Source organism: Pseudophryne corroboree, chromosome 5, assembly GCF_028390025.1.
Source record: "Pseudophryne corroboree isolate aPseCor3 chromosome 5, aPseCor3.hap2, whole genome shotgun sequence".
NCBI lineage: Eukaryota > Metazoa > Chordata > Amphibia > Anura > Myobatrachidae > Pseudophryne > Pseudophryne corroboree.
Genome location: NC_086448.1, coordinates 651023077 through 651041938, shown reverse-complemented (window position 1 = coordinate 651041938; position 18862 = coordinate 651023077). Strand labels below are relative to the sequence as shown.

General features: G+C 47.3%; 1 protein-coding gene across 2 annotated transcripts in view; it reads left to right on the top strand.

Moving 5' to 3' along the window:
* Positions 1–18862, top strand: part of CCDC178 (coiled-coil domain containing 178) — a 754227-nt gene that overhangs the window by 425429 nt on the left and 309936 nt on the right. For both annotated transcript variants that reach the window (XM_063923667.1, XM_063923668.1), the window contains one exon: positions 17475–17634. In XM_063923667.1, coding sequence (XP_063779737.1) covers positions 17475–17634 — 160 coding nt within the window. The remainder of the gene's footprint in view (positions 1–17474; positions 17635–18862) is intronic.

The following is an 18862-nucleotide window of genomic DNA, read 5'->3' as shown; positions in this document are numbered from 1 at the left end:
TAAGTCTACGTACAGATGGGTCCTCGGCACGACTAAATACTCAGCATGCAATACACATCTCCACCACTGGGTGGCTAATGCTCCACTAATCCAGTACTTAAGATCGAATAACGGCGGATCGATCTACAGCTCTGGCAAATGGTCAGTGATGACTGTAATGTTAATGGATGGTGACCAATGGTCAGACGGAGAGTTAAAAAAAAAATAGTTTATACAGACACAAACGAACATGGTAAAACACTTGTGTATGCATACGCAAGATTGTGTATGCAGACGCAACTAATGTGTGAAAGGAAGTATGTACAGTGCATAAATACCGTGCTTTTGAAATACTGTATGAGCGTCCGAGTCCCTTAAGGCATAAACCAACACCAATGGGAAGGGATTGCTCTTTGCATTACTTTTACACATGAGCTTGTGAATCTCTCATGAAGCATCGTGGGCTAGTGATGAAGGCTCCCACTTCCCATGCTGAGAGTCCTGGGTTCAAGTCCCAAAGTGCCAACCTTTTTTTTTTTTTTTTTTTATGTGTTCCCGTGACATTCACTTTATTATTATTTTTTTCTTTGTTATACATTCAATGGAAGGGTGCACACAGGTTTCACATAACTCAGAGTAAATCTGCAGGAGCGACTCATTCCGTTATATACAATACATAGCGGTAATGAGTATAAATTAGTGTATTCCGACGCAACTAACTGAGCAACACAGTACTGTAGATCGCCGGTGTTTGTGTATTGTACCTGACCTGAACTCCCTCCCTGTCTACTGCATGAACTGTGCAGGCTCCCGGGGGGGAAGGGCGATGGGGGTAGGGGGAGGTGGTGGAAAATATTGTGCTTTTGAAATACAAGTATGAGCAGCCGAGTCCCCTAAGGCATAAACCAACACCAATGGGAAGGAATCGCTCTTTGCAGTACTTTTACACATGAACTTGTGAATCTCTCATGAAGTGTCGTGGGCTAGTGATGAAGGCCCCCACCTCCCACGCTGAGAGTCCCGGGTTCGAGTCCCAAAGTGCCAACTTTTTTTTTTTATGTGTTCCCGTGACATTCACTTTATTATTATTTTTTTCCTTGTTATACATTCAATGGAAGGGTGCACACAGGTTTCACATAAATCAGAGTAAATCTGCAGGAGCGACTAATTCCGCTATACACAATACACAGCGGTAATGAGTATAAATTAGTGTATTCTGATGCAACTAACTGAGCATCACAGTACTGTAGATCGTTGGTGTTTGTGTATTGTACTTGACCTGAACTCCCTCCCTGTCTACTGCATGAACTGTGCAGGCTCCCGGGGGGGAAAGGGCGATGGAGGTAGGGGGAGGTGGTGGAAAATATTGTGCTTTTGAAATACAAGTATGAGCGTTCGAGTCCCCTAAGGCATAAACCAACACCAATGGGAAGGAAGTCCCTAACATCAATAGGCAACAATGTACTTGTAACACGTCCATTTGCGTCTGTGTACACTACTGGTTTTATGTTGCTTTGTCTGCGGGACTTGGATGCTCACATATTCCTAAAGTACTGTAAATGGACCATATACGCTGTACTATTTGCGTCTGTACTGTATATACTGTATGAAATAATGTAGCGTAATGAGACGCTGTTGATAATGTCAAATATTACCTTTAAACATAAGCTATATACTACTACGGACTGAGTACGCTATTGGCGCACTGAGTACCGTAAGGGTACGCACTTAGCGTAGCAGACGCTAGGCCGTGGGCGCGAGACACGAGCGGCACAGACGCTCACAGAATGATATACAGTAAACCTTAAGTAATGAAACAGTGTAAGGATATGCTTATACTTTAAACCTTAGCAGCAAAGCACTATACCTTTAAACTTTAAGTAGCGCTGGTGATACAAAGTATCAGCAGTGCATACACCTTAACAATGCTTATACACCTTAACAATGCTTATACACCTTAAACAGGTTAAACAGGTTAAACCACTTTAAAAGCCCTGGCAGGAAAGTGACAACACAGCACTGATTTGTATTTGAAAACCACATGGTTCTAAGGCCACTGTGGATAGATTCTAATAAAAGGTTAAACAATACATATCATACACTACAAACTAACATCAAAATCTAACACAATAACAGAGAATAACATGAGCAATGGCGAACAAAATGGCTACAGAGAAATATACATACGTGGGGATGATTCGCAAGCGCGTCCTGGATTCCAGCCCTCAGCATTCAAAGAGAAAGCCTTTTGAGAGAGTGAGTGACTGGCCAGGCAATGCTGGTCTTTATATACACAGCATACATTCACAATACAATGGTTCCTACAATCTCATTGTTCATTGGACACAGGAATGTGTCTCTGCATTATAACAAAGGTCATAGGTAGATTTGAACAGGTGGGCTGTGTCTTTCCCCAACTGCTGTAGTGGGTGGTATCCTCTGGATTCCCCCCGCATGTGTAATAAACAGCAAAATACAATTAATGTCCATAAACTACTTTTGTACATAACTATACGCAGGAGCGAGCGATCTTTTCCTAACTAACACCGAAATGTTACCCTTAAAATACCCTACAGCTGGATACTAGACACCACCTTTCAACCTTTATCTGACCCTTCCTATCATGTAAAGAGGAATCTCTCTGTCCAAGAACCGTTTAAACTAAACATACTTGCTGACGTTGTCTAGGGGAATATTAACTATAAAACACACTATATGGGTTAAATATGCTATGATCGAGTCGCCCGCTACACGCTCACAAACTCTACCGTAAATGCGCATACCACGCGCCAAAGCGCACGGCCGTAGAAGCTCCATTACGCAAAGTGTGAATATGAGTACGCACGGCAGAGCGTGTGCACGCGCAGCGGGCATGTGCATGGGGTTAGTACAAGGCATGTGAATCATGATATTTTTCGACTTTGACACTGTTTATACTGTATGCAGCATAATGAGACGCACTAGTAAAGTAGTTCTTACTATGTATTTCAGTATTGTATTTTAAGGGAGACCACATGCATGCGCAGTGGTGATTGTAAAAAGAGACATCTGGTGGACGATCGCAGGTATTACACGTAAAGGTAATGTCAAATGCTCTGTACGCCTCCCTGCGACTAGGCGCGCTTCTCTGCATCTAGGCGTCCCTACCTACGCCCCGGTACGCTGCGTATGCCCGATCACGACTAATGCCTCAGCCAGTCAAGATAACGGAGGACCCATCTGTACCTTCCTTCCACAGCACCCCCAGCTAGGAAAACATACTCCACTCTACTCCAACTCTGCAGTCCTGGACAGCAAAATTTTAAAGTAAATCCAAAGCTTCTTCTACAGCCTTCAAATTCAAAGGCAACAGATGTAATCCAAGAAAACCAGCAGCTGCAGGTTCTCAGGAACAGACCTCCGGTTCTGCTTCCTCAAAGCCTTCATCATGACGGTGGACCACACTGCCTGGAAGACAGGCAGGTGGGAGCCCGATTACGTTATTTCAATCACATTTGGGCAGCGTCATCCCAGGATCCCTGGGTCAAAGACCTTATCGCCCAGGGTTACAGACTGGAGTTTCAGGAACTCCCACCTCACAGATTCTTCAAATCAAATTAGGCTTACCAGCTTCTCCAGAAGCAAGTATGACTTTACAGACAGCAATTCAGAAACTGGTACAGACTCAGGTCATTGTCCCAGTTCCACATTAACTACAAAACAAAGGTTATTTCTCTGACGACCTAAGTGGATGCTGGGACTCCGTAAGGACCATGGGGATTAGCGGCTCCGCAGGAGACTGGGCACAACTAAAGAAAGCTTTAGGACTACCTGGTGTGCACTGGCTCCTCCCACTAAGACCCTCCTCCAGACCTCAGTTAGATTCTTGTGCCCGGCTGAGCTGGATGCACACTAGGGGCTCTCCTGAGCTCCTAGAAAGAAAGTATATTTAGGTTTTTTATTTTACAGTGAGATCTGCTGGCAACAGACTCACTGCAGCGAGGGACTAAGGGGAGAAGAAGCGAACCTACCTAACAGGTGGTAGTTTGGGCTTCTTAGGCTACTGGACACCATTAGCTCCAGAGGGATCGACCGCAGGACCCGACCTTGGTGTTCGTTCCCGGAGCCGCGCCGCCGTCCCCCTTACAGAGCCAGAAGCATGAAGAGTCCGGAAAATCGGCGGCAGAAGACTTCGGTCTTCACCAAGGTAGCGCACAGCACTGCAGCTGTGCGCCATTGCTCCTCATGTACACCTCACACTCCGGTCACTGATGGGTGCAGGGCGCTGGGGGGGGCGCCCTGAGGGCAATATATGACACCTTGGCTGGCAAATCTACATCATATGTAGTCCTAGAGGCTATATAGATGTAAAATTACCCCTGCCAGTATTCCAGAAAAAGCGGGAAAAAGTCAGTTGAAAAAGGGCGGGGCTTCTCCCTCAGCAGACTGGCGCCATTTTCTCTTCACAGTGCAGCTGGAAGACAGCTCCCCAGGCTCTCCCCTGTAGTTTTCAGGCTCAAAGGGTTAAAAAGAGAGGGGGGGCACTAAATTTAGGCGCAATATTGTATATACAAGCAGCTATTGGGAAAAATTCACTCAATATAGTGTTAATCCCTAAATTATATAGCGCTCTGGTGTGTGCTGGCATACTCTCTCTCTGTCTCCCCAAAGGACTTTGTGGGGTCCTGTCCTCAGTCAGAGCATTCCCTGTGTGTGTGCGGTGTGTCGGTACGGCTGTGTCTACATGTTGGATGAGGAAAGTTACGTGGAGGCGGAGCAGAGGCCGATAAATGGGATGTCGCCCCCTGTGGGGCCGACACCAGAGTGGATGGATAGGTGGAAGGTATTAACCGACAGTGTCAACTCCTTACATAAAAGGCTGGATGACGTAACAGGCGTCTCAAAGGCCATCAGGGGCTCAAAAAACGCCCGTTACCTCAGATGGCAGACACAGATGTCGACACGGAGTCTGACTCCAGTGGCGACGAGGTTGAGACATATACACAATCCACTAGGAACATCCGTTACATGATCTCGGCAATGAAAAATGTGTTACGCATTTTCTGACATGAACCCAAGTACCACATAAAAGGGGTTTTATTTTTGGGGAGAAAAAGCAGGCAGTGTTTTGTTCCCCCATCAGATGAATGAATGAAGTGTGTAAAGAAGCGTGGTTTCCCCCGATAAGAAACTGGTAATTTCTAAAAAGTTACTGATGGCGTACCCTTTCCCGCCAGAGGATAGGTCACGTTGGGAGATATCCCTTAGGGTGGATAAGGCGCTCACACGTTTGTCAAAAGGTGGCACTGCCGTCTTAGGATACGGCCACCTTGAAGGAACCTGCTGATAAAAAGCAGGAGGCGATCCTGAAGTCTGTATTTACACACTCAGGTTATATACTGAGACCTGCAATTGCCTCAGCATAAATAGGGCTGCTGCAGCGTGGTCTGATACCCTGTCAGATAATATTAATACGCTAAGACAGGGATAATATTTTGCTAACATTGAGCATATTTAAGACGTTGTCTTATATATAAAGGATGCACAGAGGGATATTTGCCGGCTGGCATCCAGAATTAATGCAATGTCCATTCTGCCAGGAGGGTATTAGAAACCCGGCAGTGGACAGGTGATGCTGCCTGTAAAAGGCACATGGAGATTCTGCCTTATAAGGGTGAGGAATTGTTTGGGGATGGTCTCTGGGACCTCGTATCCACAGCAACAGCTGGGAAGAAATTTTTTTACCTCAGGTTTCCTCACAGCCTAAGAAAGCACCGTATTTTCAGGTACAGTCCTTTCGGCTTCAGAAAAGCAAGCGGGTCAAAGGCGCTTCCTTTCTGCACAGAGACAAGGGAAGAAGGAAAAAAGCTGCACCAGCAGCCAGTTCCCAGGATCAAAAATCTTCCCCCGCTTCCTCTGAGTCCACCGCATGACGCTGGGGCTCCACAGGTGGAGACAGGTGTGGTAGGGGCGCGTCTCGGGAACTTCAGGGACCAGTGGGCTTGCCCACAGGTGGATCTCTAGGTTCTGCAAATAGTATCACAGGGATACAGGCTGGAGTTCGAGGCGACTCCCCCTCGCTGTTACCTCACATCAGCCTTGCCGGCTGCCCTCGGAGAAAGGTAGTACTAGCGGCAATTCACAAGCTGTACTTCCAGCAGGTGAAAGCAAGGTACCCCTCCTTCAACAAGGCCGGGGTTACTATTCCAAAATGTTGTGGTACCGAAACCAGACGGTTCGGTGAGACCCATTCTAAAATTGAAAGCCTTGAACACTTATATACGAAGGTTCAAGTTAAAAATGGAATCGCTCAGGGCGATTATTGCAATCCTGGAGAATTTCATGGTATCACTGGACATCAAGGATGATTACCTGCATGTCCCTATTTACCCTCTTCACCAGGAGTACCTCAATATTGTGGTACAGGATTGTCATTACCAATTCCAGACGTTGCCGTTGGTATTTACCAAGGTAATGGCCGAAATAATTATCCCGTACTTGGACGATCTCCTTATAAAGGCGAGGTCCAGGGAGCAGTTGTTCGTCGGAGTAGCACTATCTCGGGAAGTGCTACAACAGCACTTCTGGATTCTGAATATTCCAAAGTCGCAGCTGGTTCCTACGACGCGTCTACTGTTCCTGGGTATGGTTCTGGACACAGAACAGGATAAAAAGGGTTTCTCCCGGAGGAGAAGTCCAAGGAGTTGTTGTCTCTAGACAGAGACCTCCTAATACGTATACAGGTGTCGGTGCATCAATGCACGCGAGCCCTGGGAAAGATGGTAGCTTCTTACGAAGAAATTCCATTCGCCAGGTCCCATGCAAGGATTTTCCAGTGGGATCTGTTGGACAAGTGGTCCGGGTCGCATCTTCAGATGCATCGGCGGATAACCCTGTCTCCAAGGGTCAGGGTGTCGCTGTTGTGGTGGCTGCAGAGTGCTCATCTTCTAGGGGGCCGCAGATTCGGCATACAGGACTGGGTCCTGGTGACCACGGATGCCAGCCTTTGAGGCTGGGGGGCAGTCACACAGGGAAGGAACTTCCAAGGCTATGGAAAAGTCAGGAGACTTCCCTACACATAAATATTCTGGAACTGAGGGCCATTTACAATGCCCTAAGTCAGGCTAGACCCCTGCTTCAACACCGGCCGGTGCTGATCCAGTCAGACAACATCACGGCGGTCGCTCATGTAAACCGACAGGGCAGCACAAGAAGCAGGATGGCGATGGCAGAAGCCACAAGGATTCTCCGATGGGCGGAAAATCATGTGTTAGCACTGTCAGCAGTGTTCATTCCCGGAGTGGACAACTAAGAAACTTCCACCCGGGAGAGTGGGGACTTCATCCAGAAGTCTTCCAAATGATTGTACACCGTTGGGAAAGGCCACAGGTGGACATGATGGCGTCCCGCCTCAACTAAAAGTTACAAAGATATTGCGCTAGGTCAAGGACCCTCAGGCGATAGCTGTGGACGCTCTGGTAACACCGTGGGTGTACCAGTCGGTGTATGTGTTCCCTTCTATGCCTCTCTTACCCAGGGTAAAGAGAATAATAAGAAGGAGAGGAGTAAGAACTATACTCATTGTTCCGGGATGGCCAAGAAGAGCTTGGTAACCAGAACTCCAAGAAATGATCTCAGAAGACCCATGGCCTCTGCCGCTCAGACAGGACCTGCTGCAGCAGGGGGCCTGTCTGTTCCAAGACGTACCGCGGCTGCGTTGACGGCATGGCGGTTGAACGCCGGATCCTGAAGGAAAAGGGAATTCCGGAGGAAGTTATCCCTACGCTATTTGAAGCTAGGAAAGAAGTGAACGCAAACCATTATCACCGCATGTGGCGGAAATATGTTGCGTACTGTGAGGCCAGGAAGGCCCCAAAGGAGAAATTTCAGCTAGGTCGATTTCTGCACTTCCTACAGTCAGAGGTGACTATGGGCCTAAAATTGGGTTCCATAAAGGTCCAGATTTCGGCTCTATCGATTTTCTTCCAAAATTGAACTGGCTTCACTGCCTGAAGTTCAGACTTTTGTTAAGGGAGTGCTGCATAGTCAGCCCCCGTTTGTGCCTCCAGTGGCACCGTGGGATCTCAACGTGGTGTTGGATTTCCTGAAGTCGCATTGGGTTGAGCCACTTAAATCCGTGGAGCTATAATACCTCACGTCATTCTATGGGCCTTGGCGTCGGCCAGGCGTGTATCAGAATTGGCGGCTTTGTCATACAAAAGCCCTTATCTGTATTTTATATGGATAAGGCGGAATTGAGGACTTGTTCCCAATTCCTTCCTAAGGTGGTATAATTTTTAAATGTGAACCAACCTATTGTGGTGCCTGCGGCTACTTGGGACTTGGAGGATTCCAAGTTACTGGATGTAGTCAGTGCCCTGAAAAGTATATGTTTCCAGGACAGCTGGAGTCAGGAAAACTGACTCGCTATTTCTCCTGTATGCACCCAACAAGCTGGGTGCTCCTACTTCTAAGCAGACGATTGCTCGCTGGATCTGTAGCACGATTCAACTTGCACATTCTGCGGCTGGACTGCCGCACCCTAATTCTGTAAAAGCCCATTCCACGAGAAAAGGGGCTCTTCTTGGGCGGCTGCCCGAGGGGTCTCGGCTTTACAACTTTGCTGAGCTGTTACTTGGTCGGGTTAAAACATTTTTGTAAGAGTCTACAAGTTTGATACCCTGGCTGAGGAGGACCTAGAGTTTGCTCATTCGGTGCTGCAGAGTCATCCGCACTCTCCCGCCCGTTTGGGAGCTTTGGTATAATCCCCATGGTCCTTACGGAGTCCCAGCATCCACTTAGGACGTCAGAGAAAATAAGATTTTACTCACCGGTAAATCTATTTCTCGTAGTCCGTAGTGGATGCTGGGCGCCCATCCCAAGTGCGGATTGTCTGCAATACTTGTTTATAGTTATTGCCTAACTAAAGGGTTATTGTTGAGCCATCTGTTGAGAGGCTCAGTTATATTTCATACTGTTAACTGGGTATAGTATCACGAGTTATACGGTGTGATTGGTGTGGCTGGTATGAGTCTTACCCGGGATTCAAAATCCTTCCTTATTGTGTCAGCTCTTCCGGGCACAGTATCCTAACTGAGGTCTGGAGCATGGTCTTAGTGGGAGGAGCCAGTGCACACCAGGTAGTCCTAAAGCTTTCTTTAGTTGTGCCCAGTCTCCTGCGGAGCCGCTAATCCCCATGGTCCTTACGGAGTCCCAGCATCCACTACGGACTACGAGAAATAGATTTACCGGTGAGTAAAATCTTATTTACTCCAAGCTGTTTATGGTACCAAAACCGGACGATTCGGTAAGGCCCATTTTAAACCTCAAGTCACTGAACCCGTACTTACGGGTGTTCAAGTTCAAGATGGAGTCTCTGAGAGCAGTGATCTCAGGTCTGTAGGATGGGGAATTCCGGGTGTCTCTGGAGATCTAAGGTTTGCACTACAGGACTGTCGCTACCAGTTCCAGGCCCTGCCATTTGGCCTCTCCACAGCACCAAAGGTGTTCACCAAGGTAATGGCAGAGATGATGTTTATCCTCCGCATGCAAGGAGTGAACACAATACCGTACCTGGATGACCTGCTGATAAAAACACCATCCAGGGAGAGGTTGTTGGACAATATTGTCCTCTCAACCCGACTACTCCAGGATCACGGGTGGATTCCGAATTTACCAAAATCTCACCTGGAACCAACAAGGAGGCTTCCGTTCCTGGGGATGATACTGGATACGGAGGAACAGAAGGTTTTCCTTCCATTGGAAAAGGCATTGGTAATCCAGTCGATGGTGCAGGATGTTCTAAAGCCAACCCGGATATCGGTGCATCTATGCATTAGCCTTCTGGGGAAGATGGTAGCCTCTTACGAGGCATTGCAGTATAGAAGGTTTCACGCAACGCCCTTCCAGCTGGATCTGTTGGACAAATGGTCCGGATCGCACCTTCACATGCACCAGAGAATACATCTGTCGCCGAAAGCCAGGATTTCTCTTCTGTGGTGTCTTCAGACTTCTCACCTGGCCGAGGGTCGAAAGTTCGGGTTTCAAAATTGGATTCTGCTAACCACAGATGCAAGCCTCAGAGGTTGGGGAGCAGTCACCCAAGGGGAACAGTTCCAAGGAAAATGGTCAAGTCAGGAAACCATTCTTCCGATCAACATTCTGGAGCTAAGGGCCATATACTGTACAATGCCCTTCTACAGGCATCACATCTTCTTCAAGATCACGCCATTCAAGTTCAGTCAGACAATGTGACGGCGGTAACATACATAAACCGACAGGGTGGAACGAAGAGCAGAGCAGCTATGAAGTAATAAGGATTCTCCCCTTGGCAGAAAGACACTGTGGCATTGTCGGCAATCTTCATTCCGGGAGTAGACAACTGGGAAGCAGACTTCCTCAGCAGACATGACCTCGACATAGAAGAGTGGGGCCTCCACCCGGAGGTGTTCGGGTGCTTGACACGTTGGTGGGGAATTCCACAAATCAAAATGATGGCCTCTCATCTAAACAAGAAGATCCAGCAGTATTGTTCCAGTTCGAGGGACCCACAGGCAGTGGCGGTGGACGCTATGTCGGCCCCATGGGTCGACCAGATGGTATATGTGTTTCCGCCACTTCCATTGATCCCAAAGATTCTCAAAAGAATAAAAAGGGAAAAGGTTCAAGCAATTCTTATTGCTCCAAACTGGCCAAGAAGTGCTTGGTATGCGGATCTACTGGACATGCTCCTGGAGGATCCGTGGCCTATACCTCTTCGAGAGGGTCTCCTGCAACATGGGCCGTTCGTCAATCAAGACTTATCATGGCTACATTTGAGGGCATGGAAAGTGAGCGTCAAATTTTAGTCCGGAAGGAATCCTGGATAAGGTTATTCCGACTTTGATCCAAGCCAGAAAGGGGTAACGTCTAAGCTTTACCACCGTATTTGGAAAAAATACGTCTCTTGGTGTGAGAACAGGAAATTTCCTGCGGTGGAATTTCAACTGGGACGTTTCTGCTTTTTCTGCAGTCAGGTGTGGATGTTGGCCTGCGCCTGGGCTCCATAAAGGTCCAGATTTCGGCCTTATCCATTTTCTTCCAGAAACAGTTGGCTTCCCTCCCTGATTTTCAGACGTTCTTGAAGGGTGTTCTGCATATCCAACCACCCATTGTGCCTCCCACGGCACCTTGGGATCTCAATGTGGTGTTGCAGTTCCTCCAATCGGAATGGTTTGAGCCCTTACAGGAGGTGAACGTAAAGTTTCTTACGTGGAAGACCGTTACACCTTTGGCCCTGGCTTCAGCCAGGCGGGTGTCGGAACTGAGGGCATTGTCTCACTGGGGGCATTGTGTATTGTACCTGACCTGAACTCCCTCCCTGTCTACTGGATGAACTGTGCAGGCTCCCGGGGGGGGGAAGGGCGATGGAGGTAGGGGGAGGTGGTGGAAAATATTGTGCTTTTGAAATACAAGTATGAGCGTCCGAGTCCCGTAAGGTATAAACCAACACCACTGGGAAGGAAGTCCCTAACATCAATAGGCAACAATGTACTTGTAACACGTCCGTTTGCGTCTGTGTACACTACTGGTTTTATGTTGCTTTGTCTGCGGTACTTGGACGCTCACGTATTCCTAAAGTACTATAAATGGACCATAAATGCTGTACTATTTGCGTCTGTACTGTATATACTGTATGAAATAATGTAGCATAATAAGACGCTGTATATATTGTATGCAGCGTAATGAGACGCACTAGTAAAGTAGTTCTTACTATGTATTTCAGTATTGTATTTTAGTGTTCACTCCAGCGGATGGGCAGGGCAGGGCGCGCGTCCGTTAGGGGCACAAGCCCGCGCCAAAAGAGGCGTGTCTATGGAAATAGGGGGCGTGTCCACTTGCACGTAATGCAAGTGGGCGGGTCAGCACACAGACGGGGGCATGGGCAGACGGCGGCCTCACTGTTGGGGGCATGCCCAGCACCTACGGAGGTGCTGGGATTCCCCCAAGCTTTCTGACAGCGTGAATGGATGCCGCTCGCATGCGCGTGGCATCTTTACACGCTGAGAGGGGCAGAAAGCGGGCGGCTGTTTTAGCAGGGCGCCGCAGAAAGGGCAGGGCTGGTTTTGCCCTTAAAAAATCGGGCAGGGCGCGGCGCCCTGCTCAAACAGCCTAGAGTGAACACTATATTTTACGGGAGACCACACGCATGCGCAGTGGTGATTGTAAAAAGAGACATCTGGTGGATGATCGCAGGTATTACACTTAAAGGTAACTTCAAACGCTCTGTGCGCCTCCCTGCGACTAGGCGCGCCTCTCTGCGACTAGGCGCCCCTACCTGCACCCCGGTATGCTGCGTATGCCCGATCACGACTAACGCCTCAGCCAGTCAAGATAACGGAGGACCCATCTGTACCTTCCTTCCGCAGCACCCCCAGCTAGGAAAACATACTCTACTACAACTCTGCAGTCCTTTCGGACAGCAAAATTTAAAAGTAAATCCAAAGGTTCTTCTACAGCCTTCAAAGGCAATAGATGTAATCCCAGAAAACCAGCAGCTGCAGGTTCTCAGGAACAGACCTCCGGTTCTGCTTCCTCAAAGCCTTCATCATGACGGTGGACCACACTGCCTGGAAGACAGGCAGGTGGGAGCCCGATTACGTTATTTCAATCACATTTGGGCAGCGTCATGCCAGGATCCCTGGGTCAAAGACCTTATCGCCCAGGGTTACAGACTGGAGTTTCAGGAACTCCCACCTCACAGATTCTTCAAATTAGGCTTACCAGCTTCTCCAGAAGCAAGTATGACTTTACAGACAGCAATTCAGAAACTGGTACAGACTCAGGTCATTGTCCCAGTTCCACATTAACTACAAAACAAAGGTTATTACTCCAAGCTGTTTATGGTACCAAAACCGGACGGTTCGGTAAGGCCCATTTTAAACCTCAAGTCACTGAACCCGTACTTACGGGTGTTCAAGTTCAAGATGGAGTCTCTGAAAGCAGTGATCTCAGGTCTGTAGGATGGGGAATTCCGGGTGTCTCTGGACATCTAAGGTTTGCACTACAGGACTGTCGCTACCAGTTCCAGGCCCTGCCATTTGGCCTCTCCACAGCACCAAGGGTGTTCACCAAGGTAATGGCAGAGATGATGTTTATCCTCCGCATGCAAGGAGTGAACACAATACCGTACCTGGATGACCTGCTGATAAAAACACCATCCAGGGAGAGGTTGTTGGACAATATTGTCCTCTCAACCCGACTACTCCAGGATCACGGGTGGATTCCGAATTTACCAAAATCTCACCTGGAACCAACAAGGAGGCTTCCGTTCCTGGGGATGATACTGGATACGGAGGAAAAGAAGGTATTCCTTCCATTGGAAAAGGCATTGGTAATCCAGTCGATGGTGCAGGATGTACTAAAGCCAACCCGGATATCGGTGCATCTATGCATTCGCCTTCTGGGGAAGATGGTAGCCTCTTACGTGGCACTGCAGTATAGAAGGTTTCACGCAACGCCCTTCCAGCTGGATCTGTTGGACAAATGGTCCGGATCGCACCTTCACATGCACCAGAGAATACATCTGTCGCCGAAAGCCAGGATTTCTCTTCTGTGGTGGCTTTAGACTTCGTACCTGGCAGAGGGTCGAAAGTTCGGGTTTTAAAATTGGATTCTGCTAACCACAGATGCAAGCCTGAGAGGTTGGGGAGCAGTCACCCAAGGGGAACAGTTCCAAGGAAAATGGTCAAGTCAGGAAACCATTATTCCGATCAACATTCTGGAGCTAAGGGCCATATACTGTACAATGCCCTTCTACAGGCATCACATCTTCTTCAAGATCACGCCATTCAAGTTCAGTCGGATAATGTGACGGCGGTAATGTACATAAACCGACAGGGTGGAACGAAGAGCAGAGCAGCTATGAGGTAACAAGGATTCTCCCCTGGGCAGAAAGACACTGTGGCATTGTCGGCAATCTTCATTCCGGGAGTAGACAACTGGGAAGCAGACTTCCTCAGCAGACATGACCTCCACACAGGAGAGTGGGGCCTCCACCCGGAGGTGTTCGGGTGCTTGACACGTTGGTGGGGAATTCCACAAATCGAAATGATGGCCTCTCATCTAAACAAGAAGCTCCAGCAGTATTGTTCCAGGTCGAGGGACCCACAGGCAGTGGCGGTGGACACTATGTCGACCCCATGGGTCGACCAGATGGTATATGTGTTTCCACCACTTCCATTAATCCCAAAGATTCTCAAAAGAATAAAAAGGGAAAAGGTTCAAGCAATTCTTATTGCTCCAGACTGGCCAAGAAGTGCTTGGTATGCGGATCTACTGGACATGCTCCTGGAGGATCCGTGGCCTATACCTCTTCGAGAGGGTCTCCTGCAACATGGGCCATTCGTCAATCAAGACTTATCATGGCTACGTTTGAGGGCATGGAAGTTGAGCGTCAAATTTTAGTCCGGAAGGAATCCCGGATAAGGTTATTCCGACTTTGATCCAAGCTAGAAAGGGGTAACGTCTAAGCTTTACCACCGTATTTGGAAAAAATACGTCTCTTGGTGTGAGAACAGGAAATTTTCTGCGGTGGAATTTCAACTGGGACGTTTCTGCTTTTTCTGCAGTCAGGTGTGGATGTGGGCCTGCGCCTGGGCTCCATAAAGGTCCAGATTTCGGCCTTATCCATTTTCTTCCAGAAACAATTGGCTTCCCTCCCTGATTTTCAGACGTTCTTGAAGGGTATTCTGCATATCCAACCACCCTTTGTGCCTCCCATGGCACCTTGGGATCTCAACGTGGTGTTGCAGTTCCTCCAATCGGAATGGTTTGAGCCCTTACAGGAGGTGAACGTAAAGTTTCTTACGTGGAAGACCGTTACACCTTTGGCCCTGGCTTCAGCCAGGCGGGTGTCGGAACTGGGGGCATTGTCTCATAAGAGCCCCTACTTGATTTTTCATGAGGATAGAGCTGAACTCAGAACTTATCAGCAATTTCTTCCAAAGGTTGTGTCTGCGTTTCCTATCAACCAACCTATTGTGGTTTCCGGTGGTTACCGACACCTCCTCTACTTCAAAGTCCCTAGATGATGTGAGGGTTTTGCAGGGGTACGTAAAGCGAACAGCTTGTCACAGAAAATCGGACTCGCTGTTTGTTCCTTATAATCCCAATAAAGGGGGTAATTCCAAGTTGATCGCAGCAGGAATTTTGTTAGCAATTGGGCAAAACCATGTGCACTGCAGGGGAGGCAGATTTAACATGTGCAGAGAGAGTTAGATTTGGGTGGGGTGTGTTCAATCTGCAATCTAATTTGCAGTGTAAAAATAAAGCAGCCAGGATTTACCCTGCACAGAAATAAATAACCCACCCAAATCTAACTCTTTCTGCACATGTTATATCTGCCTCCCCTGCAGTGCAAATGGTTTTGCCCAACTGCTAAAAAGATTCCTGCTGCGATCAACTTGGAATTACCCCCAAAATTGGGTGTCCTACTTCAAAGCAGACAATTGCACGCTGGATCAGGCTTACTATCAAGCATGCTTATTCCACGGCAGGCATACATGTCCAAAATCTGTTCAGGACTACTCTACTAGGTCAGTGGGTTCTTCCTGGGTGGCTGCCCGGGGCGTCTCGGCTTTGCAGCTCTGCCGAGCAGCTACTTGGTCGGGTTCTAACACGTTTGCTAAGTTCTACAAGTTCGATACTCTGGCCACTGAGGACCTTCAATTTGGTCAATCAGTTCTGCAGGAACCTCCGCACTCTCCCACCCAGTTTGGAAGCTTTGATACATCCCCATGGTACTAATGTGGACCCCATTATCCTCTAGGACGTAAGAAAAAAATAGGATTTTAATTACCTACCGGTAAATTATTTTCTCATAGTCCTTAGAGGATACTGGGCGCCCGCCCAGTGCTTCATGTTTCCTGCACAGTTACTTGGTTAAGTATTTTTGTGGGTTCAGCTGTTGCTGTTCCTATTCAAGTTTGGTTAGCATGGCTTTCCTTTTGGTTTGTGTGTGCTGGTTCGAATCTCACCACTGGCCTTTCAGTCCTTCTCTTAAGGTTTGTCCGTCTCCTCTGGCACGGTTTCTAGACTGAGTCTGGTACAAGGGGCATAGAGGGAAGAGCCACCCCACACTATTAATTTCTGAAAGTGCCAAGGCTCCCAGGGGACCCTTCTTTACCCCATGGTACTAATGTGGACCCCAGTATCCTCTACGGACTACGAGAAGAGGATTTACCAATAGGTACTTAAAATCCTATTTTTGCTGGTCCACTAAATTATGCAGAGCCCTCTTTAAACCTCCTCTCACTCCAAATCTACTGTATATAATTAGCCATCTAGTTTCCTATTCCTTCACACACCTTAATACAGTAGATTGCACTTTTCTCTAGACAAGAATAATTTAAGGAAAGGACATAGGGGTAATTCAGACCTGATCGCTGGGCTGCTAATTTTTCTGTCCTATGATCACATAGTCACTGCCTCCAGGGGGGAGTGTAAATTTGCCGTGCAAGTGTGAGATTGCATGTGTACGCTGAGCTGCTAAAATTTACTTTGTGCAGTCTCTGCGCAGTCCAGGACTTACTCCTCCAGTGCGATCACATCAGGCTGATCGAGGCCAGAGCTGACGTCAGACACCCTCCCTGCAAACGCTTGTGCACGCCTGTGTTTTTCCGGACACTCCCAGTAAACGGTCAATTACCACCCACAAACAGCCTCCTCCTGTGAATCACCTTGCGAACGGATTTTTTGCACCATCCCGTCGCTGACCAGCAATGCCCATTGTTGTTGTCCAATGCACGTGCGCATTGCGGTGCATATGAATGCGCAGTTAGGACTTGATCGCCCGATGTGCGAAAACACACCGCAGCGATCAGATCTGAATTATTCCCATGGTGACATGCCATCCCTTCCTCCCAGCCTAATCCAGTAGTGCAGTAGAAGCAGGCTAACTTCTTGCTGGTGTAAATAGGCTTGGTGCCCTCTGATCAGCTGAGAATCGGGTTCGTGCTGCGAGTGTGTCTCTCCACTGAGTAAGCAGTGACCGCCGTGATCTGAATTTACAGTATAGTGCTTCATCATTACTGTTCTGATACAGAGGTCAGGTTATAGTCCCAGACCTTCTATCTGTCCCAATTCACTGCATATTGTGATAAGACTGCAGAGGTCACACTCACTGTGACCAGTCCTATCATGGGAGGGTGCAGACAGAGAGTGTTACACTGCCTCTACCCGGTGCCCCTCCTCTATTATTGAGGTTGACACCTCAGTGAGAAGGTTGATAGAGAGGGGGCCTCTCTAGATATGGAGATGTTTCCTCCAGTATTTCGCTGTGGGGGTCACAATGATGGATGACTTGTTATTGTGGAACCTTTCCTGTTGCAGATGCTTCCTCTAGGTATGCCTTGCAGTATTGCTATGAGGCCCACAAAGTTATAGTTTGGCCCTTGCATTTACATTTTCCCAACTTTAAAAACAGATACCGTAACCCGACAAATATTTATTAATATTTGTTTGTCTTTTTAAATTAGGCAGAATTCTAATATTCAGGAGCTGAAGCTGAATAATGTAAAAGATACATCCGAATATCTGCTAAAAGAAATAGATATGTCCACACAACACATGAATGCCAGAAAGAGGGATTATGACCTACAGATGAAAATTAGACAAGAAGCTCAGAAGCAAAGCTTGGTAAGTAGTAAACAATATTAAAAGTTATTAATTTATGTTTGAAATTCTCCAACCAAGTTACTTAGGTCATAAGCTGGTACATTGGCAATGGTGGTTATATGATGGATGGAAAAATGCATGTTGCTTTCTTTAATAAATAGCATTGTCCTTTAGTTCCTGCAAGAAAAAGAGGGGCAGATTGCAATAAGAGCTACAAATCAAAATATTTGTAGAAAGTTAAATGTGGAAAATTTTAGTTGATATTTTATGTTGTTTTGATCAATTTTGTCTCCGTTTGTCTCTGGTCTTCTCCTCCCGATCCCTGGCGGTGTAAGTACTTCCCTTATTCTCTTGTCTCCTATCAGCCTCATGCACATTCTTCGTTTCTCCTGTAAGGCATCATCATCATCATCATCATTCCAGCTCCCTATTCTCTTTTATCTCTAGTATGTCTCCCTTACTCTGTGTGTAAAGCTAGCCATGCACCTAAGGATTTATCGTCCGATCTGGCTGGTTGGAACGAAAATCTGGTAATATGTGGGAGCAAATGACAATTGACCATTTGCTCCTAAATGTCGTAAAATTGACAAAACGGCATTCAGACAAATTGGTTAAATCAAATGGATTTAACCAATATGTCTGATTGACCATTTTTGTCTATTTTCCCGTGTTTGGGAGCAAATGGTCAATTGTCATTTGCTCCCATCCGTTACCAGATTTTCTTTCCAACCAGCCAGATCGGACAATAAATCCTTAGGTGTATGGACATCTTAACACTCTCCATTTATATCCCTCATATCTTTCATGTCTGTATTCCTCATTCAATGGGACAACTGGAACTCCAGCACGGCCTGTTTAGCAGGTCAAAGACATTTTATGTTCAGTACTTCTGCAGGAGTCCTGTTTGGTGATATCATTACACAGTGATAACAATTTAGACAGCCACATTTAACTGATAAACAGACCCTGTTAATGCTTTCATGGAGGAAAAGGAAATAAGAGGTCCTCTCAGTCTGGGCAGCACGTAAAGATGACAGCTGGGCTCCAGGGATGCTGGCCACCATTATAGTTGTTACTACTGCTACCCAGTTTGCTGTGCCGCTATAGTCACTAACTATCATCCATTAAATAAACAATGTTGTTGTAAATGATCAAATTTAAATAGTAATATCCCATATGGGACAGTAGGAACTGCTCTCTCCCCCTTCTGTATTGTCTACATCTATGTATTTGCTTATGTGTTACTGTT